The sequence below is a fragment of the Rhinolophus sinicus genome, chromosome 2 (assembly GCF_057876585.1).
Source record: "Rhinolophus sinicus isolate RSI-liver-muscle chromosome 2, RSI-T2T, whole genome shotgun sequence".
NCBI lineage: Eukaryota > Metazoa > Chordata > Mammalia > Chiroptera > Rhinolophidae > Rhinolophus > Rhinolophus sinicus.
The window spans coordinates 89327455-89349342 of NC_142502.1; the positions used below are offsets into that span (position 1 = coordinate 89327455).

Genomic DNA, 21888 nt, shown 5'->3' on the forward strand with positions numbered 1-21888 from the left:
TAGTATTTTTTAGACAGCTTAGCTGCAGCCAGAGAGTTGGATGTGTTCCCTTAGGGCCAAGAAATAACACCTAACTACCATGTCTGCTCTCCTTCCTAGGAAAAGGCAGATGATGGATTTCCTCAGCATTTCTTTAGTTCCATGGGATGTTAATTAGTAGTCTGAGAAAAAAGAAACGTCTCTGGGATCAAGTTTGGAAAACATGGGACTAAGAATTCCTTCCATTCAAAAATGGTTCCATTCAAATGGTTCTGGGAGCCTTTGACACACTAATGTGTGTTAGCCGTACTTCAAGAGGAGTGTAATAGTCAGGGATGATTACGAGACACTTTCGTGGTGCATCTCATGGGATGTTTGCTCTGTGAAACTCAACTTTGGAGAAATGTGTTTATGATTGCCCTAAATCGCTGCCAGGTTGGGAGAGGTGCTGCCTATCCATCACCTAAGGATACGTTCCTCCTGCTCTTCTCAGCCACTTACTTTGAGGTCCCAACGAGAAATGGGTCCTGGTGATCCCATTTCACTTCAGTCCAGCTCACTAGAAAAGGAAGCTAAGGATACAATCGTCATACACCCAACAGGAGAGACCCAAGTCAATCACATCCAAGTAGAGGTTTTGAAGGTAAAGATATTTTTTTCTTTACTTCTACACTCTGATTTTTACATACGGGAATAGAGCTTCTGGAGATAAATGAACTATTTCCTTATATTTCTCCCTGTGAGACAATTCATATTTTTCTACTTAGTATGGGGAATGGAGACTCGAAGCTTAGGACTCTTGTGCTTTTTAAGATACGTTGTATTCAACTGTTGACTTTTAAAAACGAACGAGTTGCTAAAACATAAAGAGAAGAAATGAGATCATATGGAAGTACAACATAAACAACGATTTCAAATGGCACAGTAAATGGACAATAGGGTAAAATATCATTATTCTAGCAGGAGCCTTAGAAAGCATCCAGTTTAACTCTTATCAATCTATAGACGAATATGCAGAGGCTGGACCCCCGAAATGCCTGCTCTAAATCCACACTTCCAGCTGGTAATCAAGAGAAGACTGAGCTAGGCTCCCCGACATCCATCCTGAGTGTTTCCCATGATCTCATGCTGTCTCCCTACAGATCTCCCACAATCCACAACTCAAGAAAACCAGAAATTACTGAAATAAAAATTTACCAAATTTCTTCCCAGACATTTGCATGTTCCCTAATTAATTATTCACACATAGTTACTGCAGCTCACATTTGCAACTTGTTATTAGAAACAGTTGCCTCTGGTTTCTGTTATTTGAATTACTAATCTATGTGCTGAACCTAAAAATTCATAAAAATGTCGTCAAATGACTGCAATGAATGCTTTGATGTCCGTATCTCCTGCAGCATTTGGTTTAGTGCCATTGCAACTTGTGAAATACAATACGTAAATATTGACAACTGATTTGATTCTTTAATTTCCTACTTAATGTTAAATGAATGTAAGTAATTTAATATAGACTCATACAAGTAATGCATCATGCATGGTTTCATTTGTTTGCTAAAGAAGTGAAAACTTGCCTGTTTTATTTTTTGGTTTTTTTTTCAGTCTACATGGTTGCTAGTGAAAGTTTTCTTCACTCTTTTCAACTTTTGTGTCAATACAGACTGTTCTTGCTTACTTAACTGGTGGATAAGACCTGACAAGTATGTTCTTTTTCTTTGAGCCTGGGAATGGTACTCACTTATAGAGTTTAAGCTTTAAAGTTTAATTTCAACCTTACATAAAGGAGCTTAAGTTTGGGATATATAGGATTTTTTTTTCCTTCACAATTCAGGCCCACTATCTCCAATATCCTTAAATAAAAAGGGCTTAGGTGTCCCCTGGAGTTGGCCAGAACTCCCTGAAGATGTCTTAATATTTTTATTTCTTAAGTGCTAAGCTTAGTTGTGAGTTGTGTAATTTATTTCATGATGTTTTCTTTTGGGATTAGAGATTGAATTGAAATTTCTTCATTTCTCTTCTGGCACTAAAAAAATACTTTCACAAGATTAAGAAAATCATCCACTGCTGATTACCTTCCCTGTCACTTTCTCATCCCAAGAAAATAAAGACAAATAAACAAACAAACAAACGAAAAAACCCCACCAAAAAACAAACAAACACAAAAACACAAAACCACAAAACAACTATACATACTTCAGGCTCCTTGAGGAAGGCTAAACATGCTTACGTTTAAGAAGAGCCAAACATCCTTTCTTCAGCATGTTGCCAAGCACATAGCTAGCTGAGTTGACTGGAACACATGACATATGTGTAACACTAAAGAAAATGGTGATGTCCTGAGATGACTAGCTCAGGAAGAGAAAACTCTGAGAGACATGAGAGCTGTCTTTAGAAATTGGGAGGGAAACAAGATCAAATTGACTCTGTAAGGCCCCCTAGGAGGGGGATGTTACGGAGACAGATGTTGTCTCATTGGAAAAAAGGCCTTTCTAATAGAGCTGTCAGAGATAGAAGGGATGCCTCGTCAAGAAAAGAACAGTCTACCATTGAAAGTTTTCAAGCCTGGAATGGGTGACAACTTGACAGGGATGTTGAACAGAAGATCCAAATATAGAAGAAGAGTGGGAAATGCAAGGGGCTTTCATCAGTGAGAATCAATGAAAAAATTTAATCACCACCACACACACACAGATATCTGGGAATGCCTATACATTTCTTATTTCCAAAGCGTTATGGGAGTAGCAGGAGGATCTATTTGTTAAGAAGTTGTGATGTCAGCATACTTTTTGACTCAAATAGGAGAATTAAGCAAATTGATCATTTCACTTCTCCAGCCCACGGCTCTGGGAATGAACCAGTAGAGGATATATCCAAGACCTAATAGAGATATCATCATAATCTACGTTTATTAACATATATTTATTGAGCACTTACTATGTGCTAAGTACTGTGAGTAGAAAGATGAAAGCCTTTCCTGGTTGCTTCGGTAATTACCTGTACTCTGCTTCATTCTTTATTATAAAATCTGTCTCATGTAAATCTTTGCATGTAACTGTCTTCTACATTAGAAGTTCCTAAAGAATGGGGCAACCATTTAGTCTTCATTGCACCACCTGCCATTCGCACAGTAAAATATGAGAAACAATAAAATTTCCAGCTCCCAAAGTGGGTGCTAAGAAAATGTCCTTATTTTTTCCTAATGGTCTGTTTTCTCTGAACTGTGCATTAATCTAAATTGCTCCCCTATTTATGTTGTCAAAAGAGCTTTTGCTTGACTTCAGCTTCAATGAGGTTATGAGAATATAAGAGACAAAGAAGGGGAAAGTTAAGATTTCCCGAGATGTCAAAGAGGAGAATTCCCAACATTTCAGAAAATGAGATTTCAATATAAGCTGAATCTGTTCTGTCCGTGAAACTCCATGCCCCTGTGGTCTAATTGCAACCACCATTCCTGGGAATTGTGTCTGTGGGGTCTTCCACAGATTTAAAAATTTTTTTTTCCTTTATTTTTTTAAGGAGGGCGCAGCTCACAGTGGCCCATGAGGGGATCGAACCAGCAATCATGGTGTTATTAGCACCACGCTCTAACCAGCCACCCCCCACTGATTTCAACTAATTCTCTTTCCCCTTCCAGTGGGAGTTGTGCTGTCTGCTGTGTTCTCTACAGCAATACACTTTTTTTTTTTTTTATGGTACTCACTAAATTATAAATAAAGAATAAACCTGCCTCCTGTCATTTTGTTGGAAACAAGCAGCTTTCCAGGCTGGGAATCATGAGGAGGGTCACTGCTTGCAGGTTTCCAGAGCACCCAGATACGTCAACTACCACAAAAGAAAATGGAGGTAGTTATCTGTGCTTTCCAAGGCCAGGTCATTCCCTAGCTTACAGGATATATTCAATCTGCTGAAAGTAAGCCACAGTTCTTAAGGTACCAAATCAGCCATCCTATAAGGTGTAATTCAAGTGCTCTGCGCTGGAAAGGAGATTTTGACTAAATAAAATAGTAGCACAAGGTGACATATAGATGATGTATTATAGAAATGCGCACTTGAAACCTATGTAATTTTACTAACCATTGTCACCCCAATAAATTTAATTAAAAAAATAGCACAAGTTGATGTTACTAATTTGAGTATCTTCTATACCTATCCAATCATGCTCTCTCCTTACTTCTTTCCCAGCCAGCACTCAACAAAACCAGTAGAAAATCAGACTCTGCCAATGGATTGTTTTTGGAGTCAGATGTGACATGTTTCCTTTCTAACTCATTTATCTCCTGAGCTTATGTTTCTATCAAAATTAAAGCTACCGCTGTCAGTAGGCAACTATAAAAGAGACAGACTTTATGCTAACACATTGTTACCCAGATTATTAGCAGAATAATAGCTGTAGAATCTTTTTAATATGTTAGTATCCAAGACAGAATTTTTACATAATTCTCAGTGTCACTATAAAAATGAGTTAGAATTGTTTTTCTTCCAAAAAGAAAAAAAGCGCTGATAGTCTAAGAATATCCTAGGACCGAGATTCCTAAAACTGCCTAATTATCACAATGAACTTCAGATCTTCAAATAACACAGATGCCTGAGTGCAATCCTAGACCTACTGAATCAGATCTTTAAAAGGGTACTTCATTCAGTTCTTAAGATTTTAAAAAAATCTCCAAGAAAGATTCTACTGTGAAGCCATTTTAAGGGCTACACTTGTAAAGCGTGGAGTCTTTTTTAAGATCAGGCAACAAGCTGGTGTTTACAGTCCTATGAAGATAGTCTACTGAGGCTACTTTTAATAAATACACAATAAAAGCAAAAATACACACATTTAAATTTGTTCTACTGACTTCCTTTTGGGTTTTAATGGGAAATGTCCACCATGTTTAAACCTTTTGCTTAAAAGGATGTACAGTAAGTTCTTGAATAACGTCATTTCATCATAACATTGATGAGATGCCACAGGAATTTAACTCTTGTTTATATTAATGAGCCCGTGGTAAACTTGGTTTCATTATATGTTGTTTTGCTTAAAGTTGCAGACCCTATTGATGATGTTAAGTGAGGACTTACTGTAGCTTAAGACAGACAAAAGAAGGAAGTTGGACACATACCTTACACTATATACAAAAATTAACTCAAAATGGGTCAAAGACCTAAATATAATATCTAAAACTATAACACTCTTACAAGAAAATATAGTAGGCCAAAAGCTTTGTGACGTTGGATTTGGCAAGGATTTCCTGAATATGATGCTAAAAGCATAGGCAATGAAAGAAAAATTGGCAAATTGAATTACATCAGAAACATCCATGCATTGGGGCAGCCAGATGGCTCAGTTGGTTAGAGCACGAATTTTCAACAACAAGGTTATTGGTTCAATTCCCACATGGGATGGTGGGCTGTGCCCCCTGCAACTAAAGATTAAAAATGGCGAGTGGACTTGGAGCTGAGCTGTGCCCTCCACAACTAGATTGAAGGACAACGACTTGGAGCTGATGAGCCCTGGAGAAACACACTGTTCCCCAGTAGTCCCCAATAAAAACAAACAAACAAACAAACAAACAAACAAGAAATAAATTCCCAAAACAGATACATTTAAAAAAGAAATCCATGCATCAAAGGACACAATTAACAGAATAAAAAGGCAACCTACAGAATGGGAGGAAATATTTACAAATTATGTGTCTAATAGAAGGTTAATATCCAGAATATATAAAGAACTCCTAAAACTCAACAACAAAAAAGCAAATCAGCAAATTTAAAAAATGGGCAAAGGATGTGAATAGCTATTTCTCCAAAGATGACACAGAAATGGACAACAAGCATATGAAAAGATGCTTACCATCACTAATCATTAGGAAACTGCAAATCAAAACAATAATGAGATATTACCTCATACTCATTAGGATAGCTACTACTAAAAAAAAAAATGAGTGATGGCAAGGATGTGGAGGAATTAAATAAAATCCTTGTGCACTGCTGGTGAGAATGTAAAATGGTGCAGCCACTGTGAAAAACAGCATGGAAGTTTCTCAAAAAATTAAAAATAGAATTACTATATGACATAGAAATTCTACTTCTGGGTATAGAACCAAAAGAATTACAAGCAAGAGCTCAAAGAGATATTTGCACTCCCATGTTCATAGCAGCATGATTCACAATCACAAGAGGTGGAAGCTTATCTACTGATGGATGAATGGATAAGCAAAATATCTCATATATATACCATGGAATATTATTCAGTCTTAGAAGGAAGGACATTTAACATGTGCTACAACACAGATGAACCTTGAGGACATTAAGCTACATGAAATAAGCCAGTCCCAAAAGGACAAATACTGTATGATTCTACTTATATGAGGTATCTAAAAAGTAGCCAAATTCATCGGGACAGAAAGTAAAATGGTAGGTGCCAGGGGTTTGGGGGAGGGTGAAATGGGAGTTGTTATTTAATGGTCATAGAGTTTCTGATTTGCAAAATGAAAAGTCCTGAAGACTGGTTGAAAAATAATGTGAATGTACTTAACACTACTGAAACTGCACACTTAGAAATGGTTAAGATGGTAAATTTCATGTTGTGTGTTTTTTACCACAATTCAAAAAAGGTGTAATTTAGGAAATATGCTATAAGTGTCTTTTATCACCATACTACTTTCCATTAGGAAATAAAAAGATTTCATCTAAATAAATAATCTAGAATGTAGTTAAAGAAAAATAAATGAAAAATCTGGCAAACATTAAAAAAAGCATAATAAACGGGGATCATAACTTTCTGATAGCAAAATACTCAACATATAAATAATCACACCAAAATTTTATAGATAATACTTTTATCAGTAGATGTACCATCTAGAGTTAAATATTTTAAGGTGTGGTTATGTATTTAAAATTTTTGCGACTGAAAATCTTCAGCCAGATTTTCAAACTCTGAAAAAAATCTTTCAGAGTTTTACACCCAAAATATCTCTCTCTCTCTCTCTCTCTCTCTCTCTCAGCTCTGGGTAATACCAGATTGCGTCTTACCATATTCTGCATGGGGAGGTAAATAAGAGCATATAAAACCCACATAGGAAACATTCAGTTCAAGTTTAGAAGTGAAAGTTTTCTCTAAAGAGTTCTGTGGCATTAAGGTGGCAAAATGACTCAAGTATCAGCACATTATCAGATTGTGCCTATGCTGAGCAAACAAATGATTTGGCTATTTATTTCACACTGTAGCTCATATTCAATTTATGCAATGATGCTGTATTTTGTTTTGAGCCTGAAAAGGGACAGCTCACTGTCCGATGAAGGCTGCGGTGTCTCTAGTTGAAAATAAAGTAGGTAGTCGACATGACATAGAGTCTTAATCCTCTGTATTTGAACAGTAAGTTCTTCCTTACAGTAAATTTGTAATTTAACAAATTTCCTTAAATCCAGAATTGACTTTGCATGAAAATTATTAAGTTCTGACTTAAACTTCTGAAAAAATTATAAACATTCTTAGTATGTACGTAAATAAAAATGTGGAAAATATTTGTGCAGATATGATAGTGGAGCAATCTACACCATTGAAAGTTGGATCAGTGGTGGAGTAAATAATACATCATTTATCAGAATGTTTACTTTAAATTCATTTTCTCAGTTTAGCTCACCACCACCATATAACGGAAGGCTTCTTATTCCACTTGAAGCTAGGGAAAAGAGGCTTGGAAAAAGTGTCTAAGTTACTCCTAACAACCCAGCTCAAATGTGTAAGGGTCTGGATTTGAAGATGGTTCTACTGACTCCAAAGTCTTTTGCTCTAAACTTCTGGGCATTACATTTTCTTCCTGTTTTAGTATACTCACCTTCACTAACCCAATTGAATCATAGGAGAAAAGTCCTGTGAAATAGATCCTACGTTTGGTACATTTTTAGAAGATAGACCCTAAGTTTAGCCTTCAGAGATGTGTCTATTACATCTTGAGGAGACTTGTGACATTATGGAAAATAAAAGATTCTATTTAAATGTCGCTGATGTTGCAGATAAAATTCCAAATTATTTTATTATAATGGTATATCCTCCTCAACAGCATGGTAATTGAGAAACATTAAAAACATTTTAAAGTTTAATGTATATTAGTCTTTCCTTAGCATTGTTATTTAAACTAAATAATAATAATGAAGAGGGGATATTTTTATATTGATGAGAAATATCATATAGGCATAGAATTGTAAAGTTTTAAAATTGGAAATCACCTGAATAGTTATCATGTTCTTTTTCACTTTGTATCCAGGACATGAATTAACCAGAAAAAACTCTATTCTCTTCCAAAGCATCTCAGAAAATGAAATTTAAAATATGTTTTTAATAACACCTTCCAAGCTTTTTAATATATGTTTGTGTGGACTAACTTAAGAACCATTTGCAGTTTCTAGTTGTGTACAAATTATACTCCTGGAAAATCCGTCTATGCTACCTCATTAATTTCTGTCATATCATCTGTTCATTCAACAATTTACCTACTCAAGAAAAAGAACTGTTTAAAGGATTTCAGATTCCTGATCGAAAGTGCTACTATTTGAAATAACAGTGTCCACTTTCCAAGTCACAATTTCTTATAATCACATTAATATGTTAAATTTTCTTATCCAAAATGCTTCATGCATTAGTTTTACAATTTTTACTTGGATGCTTGATATTTTAAAAATTTCAGTCAGTCACCAGATAAATATATAAGTAATATCTCTAAATGGATCTGTGATAGGAATTCAAAAATGTCTAGGTTAGTTGGGTTAAATAAAGGCAGTTTTAAAGAGCATCTGAGCAAATTGGAAAACCAGTCTTACCTGAAATGTGTTAAGTGTCTCTGGATGTCCAGGTCTAGAATTGGAGTGGGTCTGGACGATCCCAGCGGTGATCTATCTTGGCTTAGGAGGTCTTGGAATTCTTTACAAATTTGCCTAAAATACAAGATTCAAAGTTGAAGCTGAACTCTTGAAACGGGGATTTAATTTAACCCCATGATATTTTATCAATGGTTTGTTTTCTTTTTTACAAGAGGACTAGATAAAATTTTATAAAGCCACCTATGAAGTTCCATCTACCTCATACAGATGAAGCTCCCAGGGGCAGCTTTGCTCTCTAGTACAATGGGATAATCGTAAACTTTTCAAGGGAGTAACAGTCCACTGGCATTGATAAAACCAATGTTAATTTTAAGGTGAATGAATATTCATAAATTAACCTTAGAATAAGGAAAAATCTATACGAAAGGATCACAATTAATAATTGTTCTTTTAAATTAAAATGTGATTTTGGGGGGATATTATATCAGTAAACAAGTTTAAATCAACGTAGAGGCTTATTTCGGAGCCACGATGCAAGGAGACTTTGGAAAATCTTTTTTTCCAGTATTATAATTCAGACTCTTGTGGACTAAATTTGTATTTCAATATTTGATGTGGATAATCACTTACAATCTAGTCCACTAGCCTCGCAAAAATGATTTTGTTATACTCCACGAAAGGGATTTTCCTGCTGCTTTTCTTACTTTAAATGATTATGATTTCTGATCATTGGTTTCAGTTTTAATCACTACATTACTACATACGATGGATTGCAGTGAAACCCTTGTGATACATAGTCCAAAGAACATAATTCTAAAGAAACAAAACATATTTAAAAAAACCAGTTTTTGGATTAAAAACAACAACAACAAAACCCTAGATTAATGAAGTAGCCGAAGAGTGAAGTGAAAGACTCCCAAGAAATTGCTCAAAAGAATATATATTCTAAAGTGAGATCACTCCATACTGAAGGAGTAATACGATAGTGGTTAGGTTTTATTGTCTGGATTTACAATGGGCAGTCACAAAATATAAGCATGTAGCTCAACTATAATTATCACTATAGCCAAAGACAAGTACAAAAGGGTCAGACTATTCCAAGAGAACGTCGCTCCATGGACCCAGCCACTGATTCTTCTCCAAAGCATTGGTGTCATTAACAAATAACTACTGAAAAATGACAAAATGTCTTGAAGCACAAATCATTTATCACTGAGTTAACAATCAGTGGAGCCTTGTTTATTATTAGGTACCTTTAGCAACTTCTTCCAAAGATCATTCGTGATTTTTTTTCTAATGAACAACGAGTCTCAGGTTTATTGCTTCATTTCACAGAATTTGCCTTATTCATTTTGAACACAGGTGAAAGTAAAGAGGATCACGGGGAGAGATAAAACCAAGAAACAAACAGAGATAAGTCCTGATCTGCTCTAAATCGAACAGGATCCTCCATTTCTCTAGCTAATGTTTGGTTGAGTCTCTGAGACTCATCTAAATGCATGCTTTTAACAATGGCAGGTGTGTACTTTCACTGACAATATGTGATTTTGAACTTCTCACTTTTTCTGTCCTAAGTTAGACTCAATTGGCTGACTTTCAGTTATACAACCTATTTTTATAGATGAATTATAGTAAGTTAAGCTAAGTGATGGCATTAAATGATGACATCTGGTGGGACATCATCATCTGTTGTGCTTTGTGTTATTTAATACTCAATTATATTGTTATTAGGAAATTTCTAACTAACATTTTAAATATAGACTCATGCTATCATTTATTAGACTAGCAAAATGGATTACTATCTGGTAGGCTATCAATATGATCCATTAACTACAAAGGAATGCTGGAGTTGTTTAAAAACTAGTCTTAATTTTCTATCAGATTAAAATAGAACACATTAAAAAACTAAAATGAACGTTGAAACATTGCTTCAGTTCTTGTTATGATATGGGAATTATTTGGATAATTGAATAAACTAATTTATAAGTTGGCAAATCAACTTCCTTACTGTAAAAACAATATAGCAAGTTACAATTAACTTAAAGTTCATGAAGAAATGAAGAAAATGCAAAGTGTGGAAAAAATTAACTATACTAAGCAATTCAGCTAACTACACCATACATAAAGCTGTATCAGGAGACGTTTCAGAATTCTCAACCTTTGATATGTGATTCTGCTGCTTAACTCACTGATTTACGACAATTTCTAGACTTAAAAACAGATGACAATTTTGTAGATATCCCTGAGGCAAATCATCATCATCATTTCATTATGACACAGTTATTTTTTTATGTTTAGTTTCATTTTTATTTAACATTTTATCTATGAAGCTACAGTAAGAAATACTCTTATTTCTCGAAACAAAATGTCACATTATGAATTATGTAACATAAGGTGATCTTTGATGAATCATAAATTCTAACTTTATCCCTTATGTCATTGTCCTTCAGGACATAACTTTTTAGCTGATGTCTGAATTTAAAGTTCTATGTTTCTCCTTTTGATGATTAATGGTATGGTAACACTCAATTAAAACTTGCTAACTATTCTGCTTTACCTTTATGCAAATCAAATGTTAATCATATTTAGTTCTAAATTTAATGAAGAGGTTTAAATGTGTTTTCCATAAGTCACATAAATGTTTTGTCTGGTACATGTTAGATTTCAAAAATTATCTAACTCTGTTTTTATCTCTTCTCATAAATAACTATTTAATTACACCGAAGTATTTGGTTAATCAAAAAAGCACTAGAAATAAAGAGGAATTAGGAGGCTAACAGCACTTAATCAATGGGCTCTTCATATAATTATATACTTGGCAATACAATGATATACAACTGAATCTGTTATTCGTAAAGGTAAAAAAGAAATATGTAAGCCAGTCTGTCAATGCAGATCAGCAACTGGATCTCTCATACAAAGAATTTTGAGTTTTGTAAATATTTTTGAAACAACTGCCAGTCTTGTGAACATAGGTGAGCTATGAGAATGTGATGAATACCATGGAGGCTACTTAATTGCAACTTTGAGTATTTTAATTGAAAATAACCAATGCTTTACCATCAAAAAAATTAGAAACCACATGTTGGATCCATTGATAAGATGCAGAAAAGGCATGTTATTCTTATACATCCCGTACTTTATCTACTTATATTGATGATTACTTGTATTGTATATGTTGGCTATGACTGCATAGTCTCTGATTCTTAATTCTTGTTTCACATTGTCTAATAAGAAGATGGGATGGGTATAAATAACCAAAAAGACCAATAAATAAATAAATAAAGGCTCTCCTAATTTCTGGATGTTTATGGCTTATTTACTTTCACATAAAATAAGGTCATAGAATTAGTGAACTCAATTTTTGCTTGACATTTAATGGTCCGCAAAAGTCTAGCTATGGACAGAGGAATCAAAGAAAATTACATGTTCTCACAATATTTTATGAAATCAAAGGTCAAAATATCACCTAAGATAATATAACATATCTTGGATCCCAGGTGAAAGGAAACTAGGACTCCTTGATTGAATCTACTACTCTAAAATAGATGTCTCTGCATAACTTTGACAAATATGGAAGTACTTCTCTTATTTCCCTCAAGGTCTTCAAACATTTACTTCTGTGAAAACAAAACCTCAGCATCAGGTTGAATGTACTCACTCCAAAACACTTACACAGAGTGATGGGAGCTGCCAAGAAAATGGGCTTGTATTTTGAATATTAGTGTGGCACTGCTGTGTGGGGGAGCGGCCAACAGTTATGGAACCATTCCTGGGGGAAGGATGGTAAGAAGAAGGATTTCTCTGATTTAAGGGGTGAAGTCTTAGAATATGCACAACGAAACCATAACCGAGTGATTTTGAGGTAGAAAATATGGAGGTGTTTTCTCCTGAATAATGTGTATTTTGGGATAACTTTCATTCAGAGGTATCACATGGGGACGTATATTGGGAAATCCATATGATCCTGCCAGCTAGAAGGATATGATACTTTGAGAAAACCTGGGGGATACCATCTAACTTTGAGCACTGTATATTTCTCTTGATCTATAACAAGACTTTATATTCTCCTGAGATTATATTAAGGATTCAAATTAACAAAATACACGTACATTCAGTTCCTTCTGGAAGAACTGAAATATGACTGATGAACAAGAACACTCTGGGTCAAGAAATTGTTTGAAAAAGGGAAAGAGTTAAAAGCAAAATAGAAGTGGAGACCCCCCCCCCCCCCCCCCCGGAAAATAAACCATGCAAAAAGTCCAGGTTTAGGTCTTTCCACTAGCAAGTGTTCAGGAGCTTTCACAACACGAAGTTTATCCCCCAATTTTAAATCCAAATGCCACACCTGCCTTATAGTTTTCTTTCTTTAACTCTTGGACGGTCTCTCTCTCTCTCTCTCTTTTTCTCTCTCTCTCTGTCTCTCTGTCTCTGTCTCTCTCTCTGTCTCTCTCTGTCTCTGTCTCTCTGTCTCTCTGTCTCTGTCTCTCTCTCTCTCTCTCTCTCTCTCTCTCTCTCTCTCTCTCTCTCTCTCTCTCTCTCTGTCTCCTTCATTCTTGGTCTTCAATCTCTTTCTGCTATTCCTATCCCCCTTTTTCTTCTACTTTTGCTACAACTTTTTGTTTTCCTTCTCTCTGGGGCAATATAAGAGAATTTCTAGTACTCTCAGAAGAGCAATGCATAAATATATCCTAAGCCCAAACACTGACAGCCACAAGCAGCACAAATCCCCAAAAAAGGACTTATGTGTCTTGGGCAAGCCTGTTAGGCAGTCGCTGTCCCATAATAACACCTTAAATTTGTAAAAAGACATCTATGTTACCTTAGAAGTTGGTAGGAATGGAAGAAGGAATATTTACTTCTGGTTTTATACATTTTGAGCCAATTTAAATTTTGGCCAACATATTATAAAGTCATTTTATACATCATTTTATCAGAAGCAATGTTTTTAACACTATCTACCTTATGTTTTCTCTCTAAAAGATTTTCCCAAATAAGAAACTAATTTATAAATGATAATTTAGCTACATAGGACTAACAGTTCTAAAATCTGAGCATAGAGTTTTGAAATTAGATAAGATTATTAATGGTCTATAGGTAGCAATAATTTATTTTAATAAAGAGAAGAGAGCAAGAATTAACTGCCTGAAATATTTTTCTGTAAAAATGTGAACATGACTTGCAGTAGTGCTTATAGTTCTGTTGGTTTTTCATACAAAAAAGGGTAGTTCTTTTATTAATTATCAAAGAACTTTTAAGTTTGAGGGAATTTGAAATCATCTTATGCAAGTGTCCTCCTTCCTACATCATTTCCCTCATTATTTTAATTCACATTTTAATTGGATTATTTTCCAAGTCTTAGAAGCTTTCTCATACATTATACCTTTTCGTTTCCATAATATCGCCACAGGGGGTCGGACAATTTGCTTAATTATACACAAGAGAAGATGGGGGCACTGATGGCTATCCTTGGTCCCAGAGGTCTCCCTGTTACCTTTCATGCATGCACCTATGTCCTCAACTTTTGTCATATGCTGCAAACCCTCATAGTGTTTTAAGACCTTTATCCACATTTTTAAGGTACAATGAGTGGCTTAAAGGCATATTTGCGTGGAATCGACATCTCTTAAACATGTTTTTCTCCTAGGAATTCCTGCATATTCTGGAGAAGTTTTCTAGGAACTTCCATCACTGTCAATGACAGCACGATCAATAACCAAGGGTAGTTTGTAAATCTTGCTACAGGCCACGGGGTGTGTGGAGGGTTCTTATAGCATCTAGTGGTATTTTCTGTTTCCCTCCTTCAAAGAAAATAGAAACAACTGAGGATAAAGGCACATAGAAGCTTCTTCATTCTGCTTACTTGGTCGCTAAGATCATCTTTTTTCTTGCTGTCTGTTCTTTCTGTTCCATATGTTGTCTGGCAAGATGTTCTCCTACAGCTTTGGCTGGAAACTCTGTTTCACAAGTGTAGCCAAAATCCCGAGCCAAGTGTAAAGCCTCCCCTGTTGGCAGACAATAAAAGTCAGTTTCTCGGGAATGTCCAAACTCAATAAAAGTAACACCTTAAATTTTTTTCAAGCCTCATTCCTGGCTGTGGACAGATGGATTATTTTTCCTATTCATTCTAAACAACCCAAGGGAAAGGACTTTTTTGGGGGATGGGGTAAGGTTGGGTAGGACGAGGAAAAACTGAGAGAACAGAAGCTACTTACCAGACAGGCAGTTGTGGAATATCGAGGGGAGAAACCAGAACCACAGTTTAGGAGTTTTGACTCCCCTTGAGGCTCTAGCCATTAGACCAGACTTGACATATGAGATCCTACAAGTGAATGTCCTCAGGGTAAAACCCTCAAGGGTATGTCATTTTGTTGCTGTTCAATCTACAGCCTGTTCTCAGCATATCTGAAATATTCAGCTATCTTTTCCAAGAACCCATCATAATATCGGCAGAGGGTCCAAATAATTAAAAATAAAAAAGGAACACTTTGGAAAGGGAGATAAATAAATTGTATCAATTTCATATCATTATGTTGCTAAAGAGAGTGTATTACATAACTGCAGTACTAACATTATCAGGCTTTCTGGTCCGCTTTAGTACCCGTTAGCACGACTTACAACGCTTCTTAAGTACATTATAAAATATGTGATGCTTTTAAAGTACAAGAACATCATAAATAACTGTTGTTCTTTTACAAAATCTTAAAACCAAGTAAATTTTTGAGAAATGGGGTAAAAATGGTTTATCAGCAAAGTCAGATTTGGTGATGGGTTTCTGTCTGGAAAAAAAACAAAACAGTGCTTTTAAAGCTCAATCAAGCCAACTCTTACTTGACCATTACAAATTTTTAAAAGTAAGGTTTCACTACATGTATATTGAGCACCTACTTTGTTCAAGGTGTAGTGCTAGGCAGGAGTAATGGGGGAAATAAAAAGGCACCAGAGATCCTCCCTGTTTCTAGGAAGGTGACAATCATACCAATACTAGTAGTAGCAGCAACATCTTAGTAGTACTTTATCATTTATATTGTACCTATATAAGCATTATATATAATCCATACATGTTTATTGACACTATTTTGACATTTTATATAAAGTATTATATTATAAGTATCAAATGAGTGTTAGAGATAAAATGTTTACATAAGTACAAAGGAGGAGAAGGTGGTAATCAAGGAGAGGTGATCCAACAGCCAGAAGGTCAATCAAATTTTGCCATTAAAAAATTTTTTAAAAAGTCAGGCTTGATGACCATATCATATGATGCTTGTGTGGTGATTGGCCAAAGTAACCATCTAAGAAGTAATGGATTTGATCCTGCCTTATACTCATAGAATAACAGAGTAGTGGATGAATTAATACCAGGAAGAAATAAAAATGGTTAATATTACTATAGAGAAGGAGGAAAAGTCTATAGATACACAAAATAAATATACAAAATAAGCTAGTTAATATTAATGCATGAAGACAAGAACCCAGTCACCTCTGCTGTGAGTTGAGTTCTCTCTTGGACATCCGGTGAGCCTCTGATGACACAAGTAACACAATAACACCAGTGATTGTGTCATCTTCATACAGTATGTCACGTTATATATATTGATATATCTGCATACTGCAATATTACAGAAACAGAGCTTTAAATAACAATTTAACAGACTATATATATTATATATTACAGATACACATAATATATAATATATATTACATATAATATATATTAATAATATATAATATGCATAAAATATAATGTATATTATATATATTTTATATCTATAATATTATATATATTTTTTCCCCTGCCCATCTACTATATGTGCTATAGTGGGAAAAATGAAACAGTGCCAACAGGAAGATGGCAGCATGTCTCTTAAACTTTGTGCTAAAACCTGATTCTTGAGGATCTGGTCCATTTCATGCAAAGCTCTCACCGTGTGGTTGTGGTCGTTTTAAAAACAGTTTGAATGGAACAGCTGCTATTTACATTTATACTGACAGCCAGATCCTTCCTTCCCTAAGTTCTGTTTACTGCTTTCTCCTGCTTGCAATGTAACATTGTTACTGGATGTATAGCAATGCTACATCAAAAGAAGTGGCAAGTGAAGACACTTTGATATGTCGTTAAAATGTGTATTATCATGCCACAAAAGCTTTGTGTGTGAGGACACAAGAATGAATGAATAAATGGATACATGAATTAAAATACACATGATATTCCATAACGATGACACATCTGTAGTTAAATCCTGTACAGCAGATACTTTAGAATCAACAGGTTTAAGAAAAATAGAAATTTTAGGATCAGCAAAGCATATACAAAAACCTGCAGGGAATATGACTGATGTGTGAAAATAAAGTTCTAGCAGCCTCTGTCTCTGGTGGGACAAAATGCCCATGTGCACAACAAGCAGGGGCTATAACCTGTAGTGAAAAGAGGGATCCGTGAAGGACTGGAAATATTTTCCCTTCTATTTCCACAGCAAATATGGCTGCCTCCATCTCATTTCTGTACAAATGAGGCAGGATGCCCTAGTTCTTTCTTTTTTTCCCTTCAGAATAGATTTGAACTATTTCTTTATGTCAGTGCATTGTGCCACTTGACAAACCAGTCCCCCCACCCACTCTTGTTTCTACACAACTGAAGCAATACACTAACTTTGGTAAGTACACCCACTGTATTTCATGTCATTTCAAGAATTACTACTTCAGCACAGGGATACATGGATGTTTTGGGGTGTAGTGTTAGTGCTTAGTCAGGAGTATTCTAAGTAGGAGGCTTTAGGCCCTATATGCCAAGTAGTGCCACCTCCCTACTTCCAAAATGTAGGAAACCACAAAAGGATATTCAATTTTTCAATAGGAGCAGCAGCAGTTGATGACTCATATTGAGTAACTCTCTTAAAAAGTCAGCACAAGTAAAATTACAGAATATGGGAAGAACATAAAAGGAGAATTTGCTCCCTGGTTTCAGGGCATTCATTTTTCACACTCAAAAGCAAAACGGGAAAACATTAGAAAAAATTTAAATGGCAATTACTGATGCATCCCAGAAATAGAAAGTTAACGGAAAAAATGTTTTCTGAGAAAAGTTGATTGCTCCTTTCACTGAGAGTCTAGGTTCCCACACTATTTTACCATAAGTAGATCTAAATGTATTTTTAAATAGAAATAAGTATAACTGATGTTCAACCTTTTATATGGTCATTAAGTATTTTTCCTTCCTTTAAAATTCTTGTATTTTAGGGGATAGTGTACTTTAGACAACTAAATATTAATATCTAAAACTAATTTGTACTAAAGGATATTTTATATTATTCATTAGATAAGTCTTACCAATTGTTACTGTAACAATACTGCCTTACGAACAATTTAGGTTTAACTTAGTGTTACAATACCAAAAGTCATTAAATAAAAGCAACAATACATATGTGTTAAATTCCAGTCACATATCTATGATTTCAATCATTTACATGTCTGGGGATATAGCACATTCAATTCTATCTCTGGGATTATTCTAAGAAGTACCTATTAGAAAGCAAATTTGAGAATATTTTCAAACCCGGATAAGATATTATGTACATTAAATAATGATGTCAAACTATAGTAAACCCTAGAGCTGCAGGACAAAGTTAATACATTTGGTAGAGTTTCCCAAACTATTCTGAAAGAAATGTACTCTACGACACTATATATCATACAATCTATGATATAGATCGGTGCCTTATAAAGTGGTAGTTCTGTAGCTCAGTGACAATTTTGTTTAAACACCAACATTGTTTTTCAAAGTGGTAGCTTTATTCGCCATTCCATACTCTGCACTCAGCACAGCACCTAATTCATAATAAGTACTCAGTAAACATTTGTTAAATGAAAAAGCTTTCAAATATTTCATTGGTTAATTAGAACAATCATCTTGTAAGCCACTCTTCCCAAAGACTATAGTGAAAAACTAGAGCAAAAGAGAATTGCTAGAAAGAATAAAACATCAAGTAGAGCCACTTCACAAAATAGACTACAGTTGAAGGTAGTGTTTTTCTGCTTCCATAACCTGGGAGTTTTGTGGTTTTTTTTTGTGTGTGTTTTTTTTGTTAAATCTGGGTTCCATCCCATATCAATTAATCTCTGGAGCCAAGGCCTCTGCATTTTTTGAAAGCCCCTGCAGTAATCTGAAGCCTGGGTTGAGAACCACTGCCCTAAAGTGAAGGGAAAGTATTATGTAAAGATTAACTATATCTTCCCCAAATATAAAGATTCCGTGGAGTATACAAAGGGAAGGCAGTCATTACAGAGTTAATATTAAACTATAAAGGCCTCTATCTGGGCTCTTGCATGATGAGTTCTGCCATATGATATCATGTTTTCCCGAAAATAAGACCTAATCAGAAAATAAGCCCTAGCATGATTTTTCAAGATGACAACCCCTGAACATAAGCCGTAACATGTCTTTTGGAACAAAAATTAATATAAGACCTGGTCTTATTTTCAGGGAAACACAGTATAGTATAAACTCTAGAAACAAAAAAACAAACAAAAAAAGGAAATGTGGTGGTAGAAGTAGAGAGAGCATCATTAGGGAAACAAAGTCATCAGTCTATTGAAAAAGTATATCTGTATAAGGCGATTTAATACCAGGTGAATTTGGCTTTTCACACTAGTTGGGAAAAGATGGATTATCAATGAAAGGTGTTAGGACAACTGGGTGACCATCTGGAAAAAAAACAACAAATAAAATTGGATCTATACCATATATCTGACAACAAAAAAAGAGTCCAGCTGGATCCAAGATTTAAATATAAAAAATAGAACCACAAAGTAATTATAAGATGGGAAAATTATAATCTTGGAATTAAAAAAAGCCTTTTAAAGTATTATAATAAAAACTAAAAGCCATGGAATAAAATACATGAGAAATATGATTATATTAATATCAAAAAGTTCTGCAGGACATAGACCTGAACAAATAAGCAAATACACACACAAAAAAAACCTCATAACCACAAAGAAACAAACCAAAGCCAGGGGTGGGGTGCTTTGCAACTCATGTCAGGAACATATAACCAATTTTCCTGATATATAATGAATACTTACTAATCAATGGGAAAAATATAAAACTTAACCCCACAAGGACAAGTTAAATGAACAGACAGAAAAGCTCATAACATTTTCCTAAGAATACACATAATTCAACCTCATTCATAATAAAAGTAACCTATTTTCTTTAACCAATCAAATTAGCAAGGATAAAAAAATTGATAACACCCTGTTCGGGCTAGAGTACAAGGAAGTACTATCATACGCCCACTGCTGATGAGATTTAAAATTTACAACCTCCATTAATAGTAGAAATTTGAGGCTTTGTCTATGTACCCCAAGTACATAGACAAAGGTATATGTGTAGTAACCTATTTCCTCTGCCTCGACATGTCAACACCTTTTCCCCCTAAAAGTGAATGAAATAATAGATGCAGACCAGGGAAGTAATATTAGGAAGTAAGCAAATGATTTAAGATGTTGTTTTCTAAGATGGTGTCTATTTGTCCATAATATTGTATGATATAACCTCTGTTTCACTGCGACCAATTACTGAAAATTCTGATAAATACTAGTTGTTAGATATTAGAGAGCAATATCTAATTGTTACCTAATTACCAATTATCAAATATAGCCTCTCAGATAGAAACTATTCCATGACTTAGAATAAGAAATTTACAGATAAGACAATACCTATTCATCTGAAAAAAAAAAAAGGCTCTACTAACATTTACTTCAGTGAACTCAATTCCACTGGCAGCTCTGAAATGCAAAACTCACTGCCAGAGTGTTTGTGTGCAAAAGGGAATACCAGGGTCCCCGAATGATTGGGCTTTTCCAGGTGACTGTCTGACTAAAGCCATCACAAATTAGTTATTATGACAAAGAGCAATGTATTATCCTTTTTATATCATGGGCAGTTTTAGAAGAAAGCTGAAAACCTTTATATCCCAAAGGAGGAATAATGTGGGAAAGTGATGGCTGGAATGGCCAGTGGAGGAGTTATTTGGAGATGATAGTCCTTTGAGACCTACAAATGCCATGAGTCCCTGGAGGCTAGCCTTAAGCTGCACACATCCATAAAAACCCATTGTGGTACCCATGTAAAGGCAACGAGACGATCAGCTTTGTCTTCAATCCTATGAGGAGAGCAACCACTGCTGAGCGTACCCTGCGCATGTGTTATTACTACCGTGTTTCCCCGAAAATAAGACCTAGCCGGACAATCAGCTCTAATGCATCTTTTGGACCAAAAATTAACATAAGACCCAGTATGATATGATATGATATGATATGATATGATATGATATGAACCCAGTCTTATACTAAAATAAGACGGGGTCATATACTAATTTTTGCTCCAAAAGACACATTAGAGCTGATTGTCCAGCTAGGTCTTATTTTTGGGAAAACACAGTAATACTTGGCAAAGAATTTTAGTGTTTCACTCCTACAAGCCTCAAGCAGTGAACAATCCCTCCATCTAAAGTATAAAGCCATGGACTGATCACATATCTAGCAAACTTGATACACCTACACTCTCTTTACCTGATCTATAGGAAAGAATTCATTGCCAAGTCAGTTGCTCTTTTCCCTCGTTTCCTGGAAAATGCAATTGCATGGCTCAGTATTAAAGAAAAGGGGGAAATAGCACCAAGTGATAACATTCCTTTCTCCATTTGGTTGGTGTGGCTGGATTGGAAAGAAAAGGTTTCACAGGGCAATCTTATAACTGACTGACTAAATTGATACTCTGTTGAAAATACAGGAGATACTATTGGTAATTATTCAGAAATGAGGGACAAACTGAAATTTAATGTCATCCTAACTTTGGCAGATTAAGTAGTAGCAAAGGGTTCATTAGGATTTTAAAATCTTGTACTGGCGGATGTGAGAAAGCTCAAAAAACTTGCCCAGGATTCCTAGCAGCGGAGAGGTCCAACCCACAGTGAAAAACTGGCTCACAAATTGATAACGTCTTTCTAACCCTCCGCTATACTTGAGTTAAATTCAGAGTAGTTCAGCAATGTAACTCTTCATAATCCATGCCAAAAATACAAATTCAAGCAGAATATG

General features: G+C 35.1%; 1 protein-coding gene across 2 annotated transcripts in view; it reads right to left on the reverse strand.

Annotated features, from left to right (window-relative positions):
- Window positions 1–21888, reverse strand: part of TFAP2D (transcription factor AP-2 delta) — a 54347-nt gene that overhangs the window by 11907 nt on the left and 20552 nt on the right. For both annotated transcript variants that reach the window (XM_019734607.3, XM_074333058.2), the window contains 2 exons: window positions 14648–14789; window positions 8785–8898 (listed from right to left, as the gene is read on the reverse strand). In XM_019734607.3, the coding sequence (XP_019590166.1) occupies window positions 8785–8898; window positions 14648–14789 (256 nt within the window). The remainder of the gene's footprint in view (window positions 1–8784; window positions 8899–14647; window positions 14790–21888) is intronic.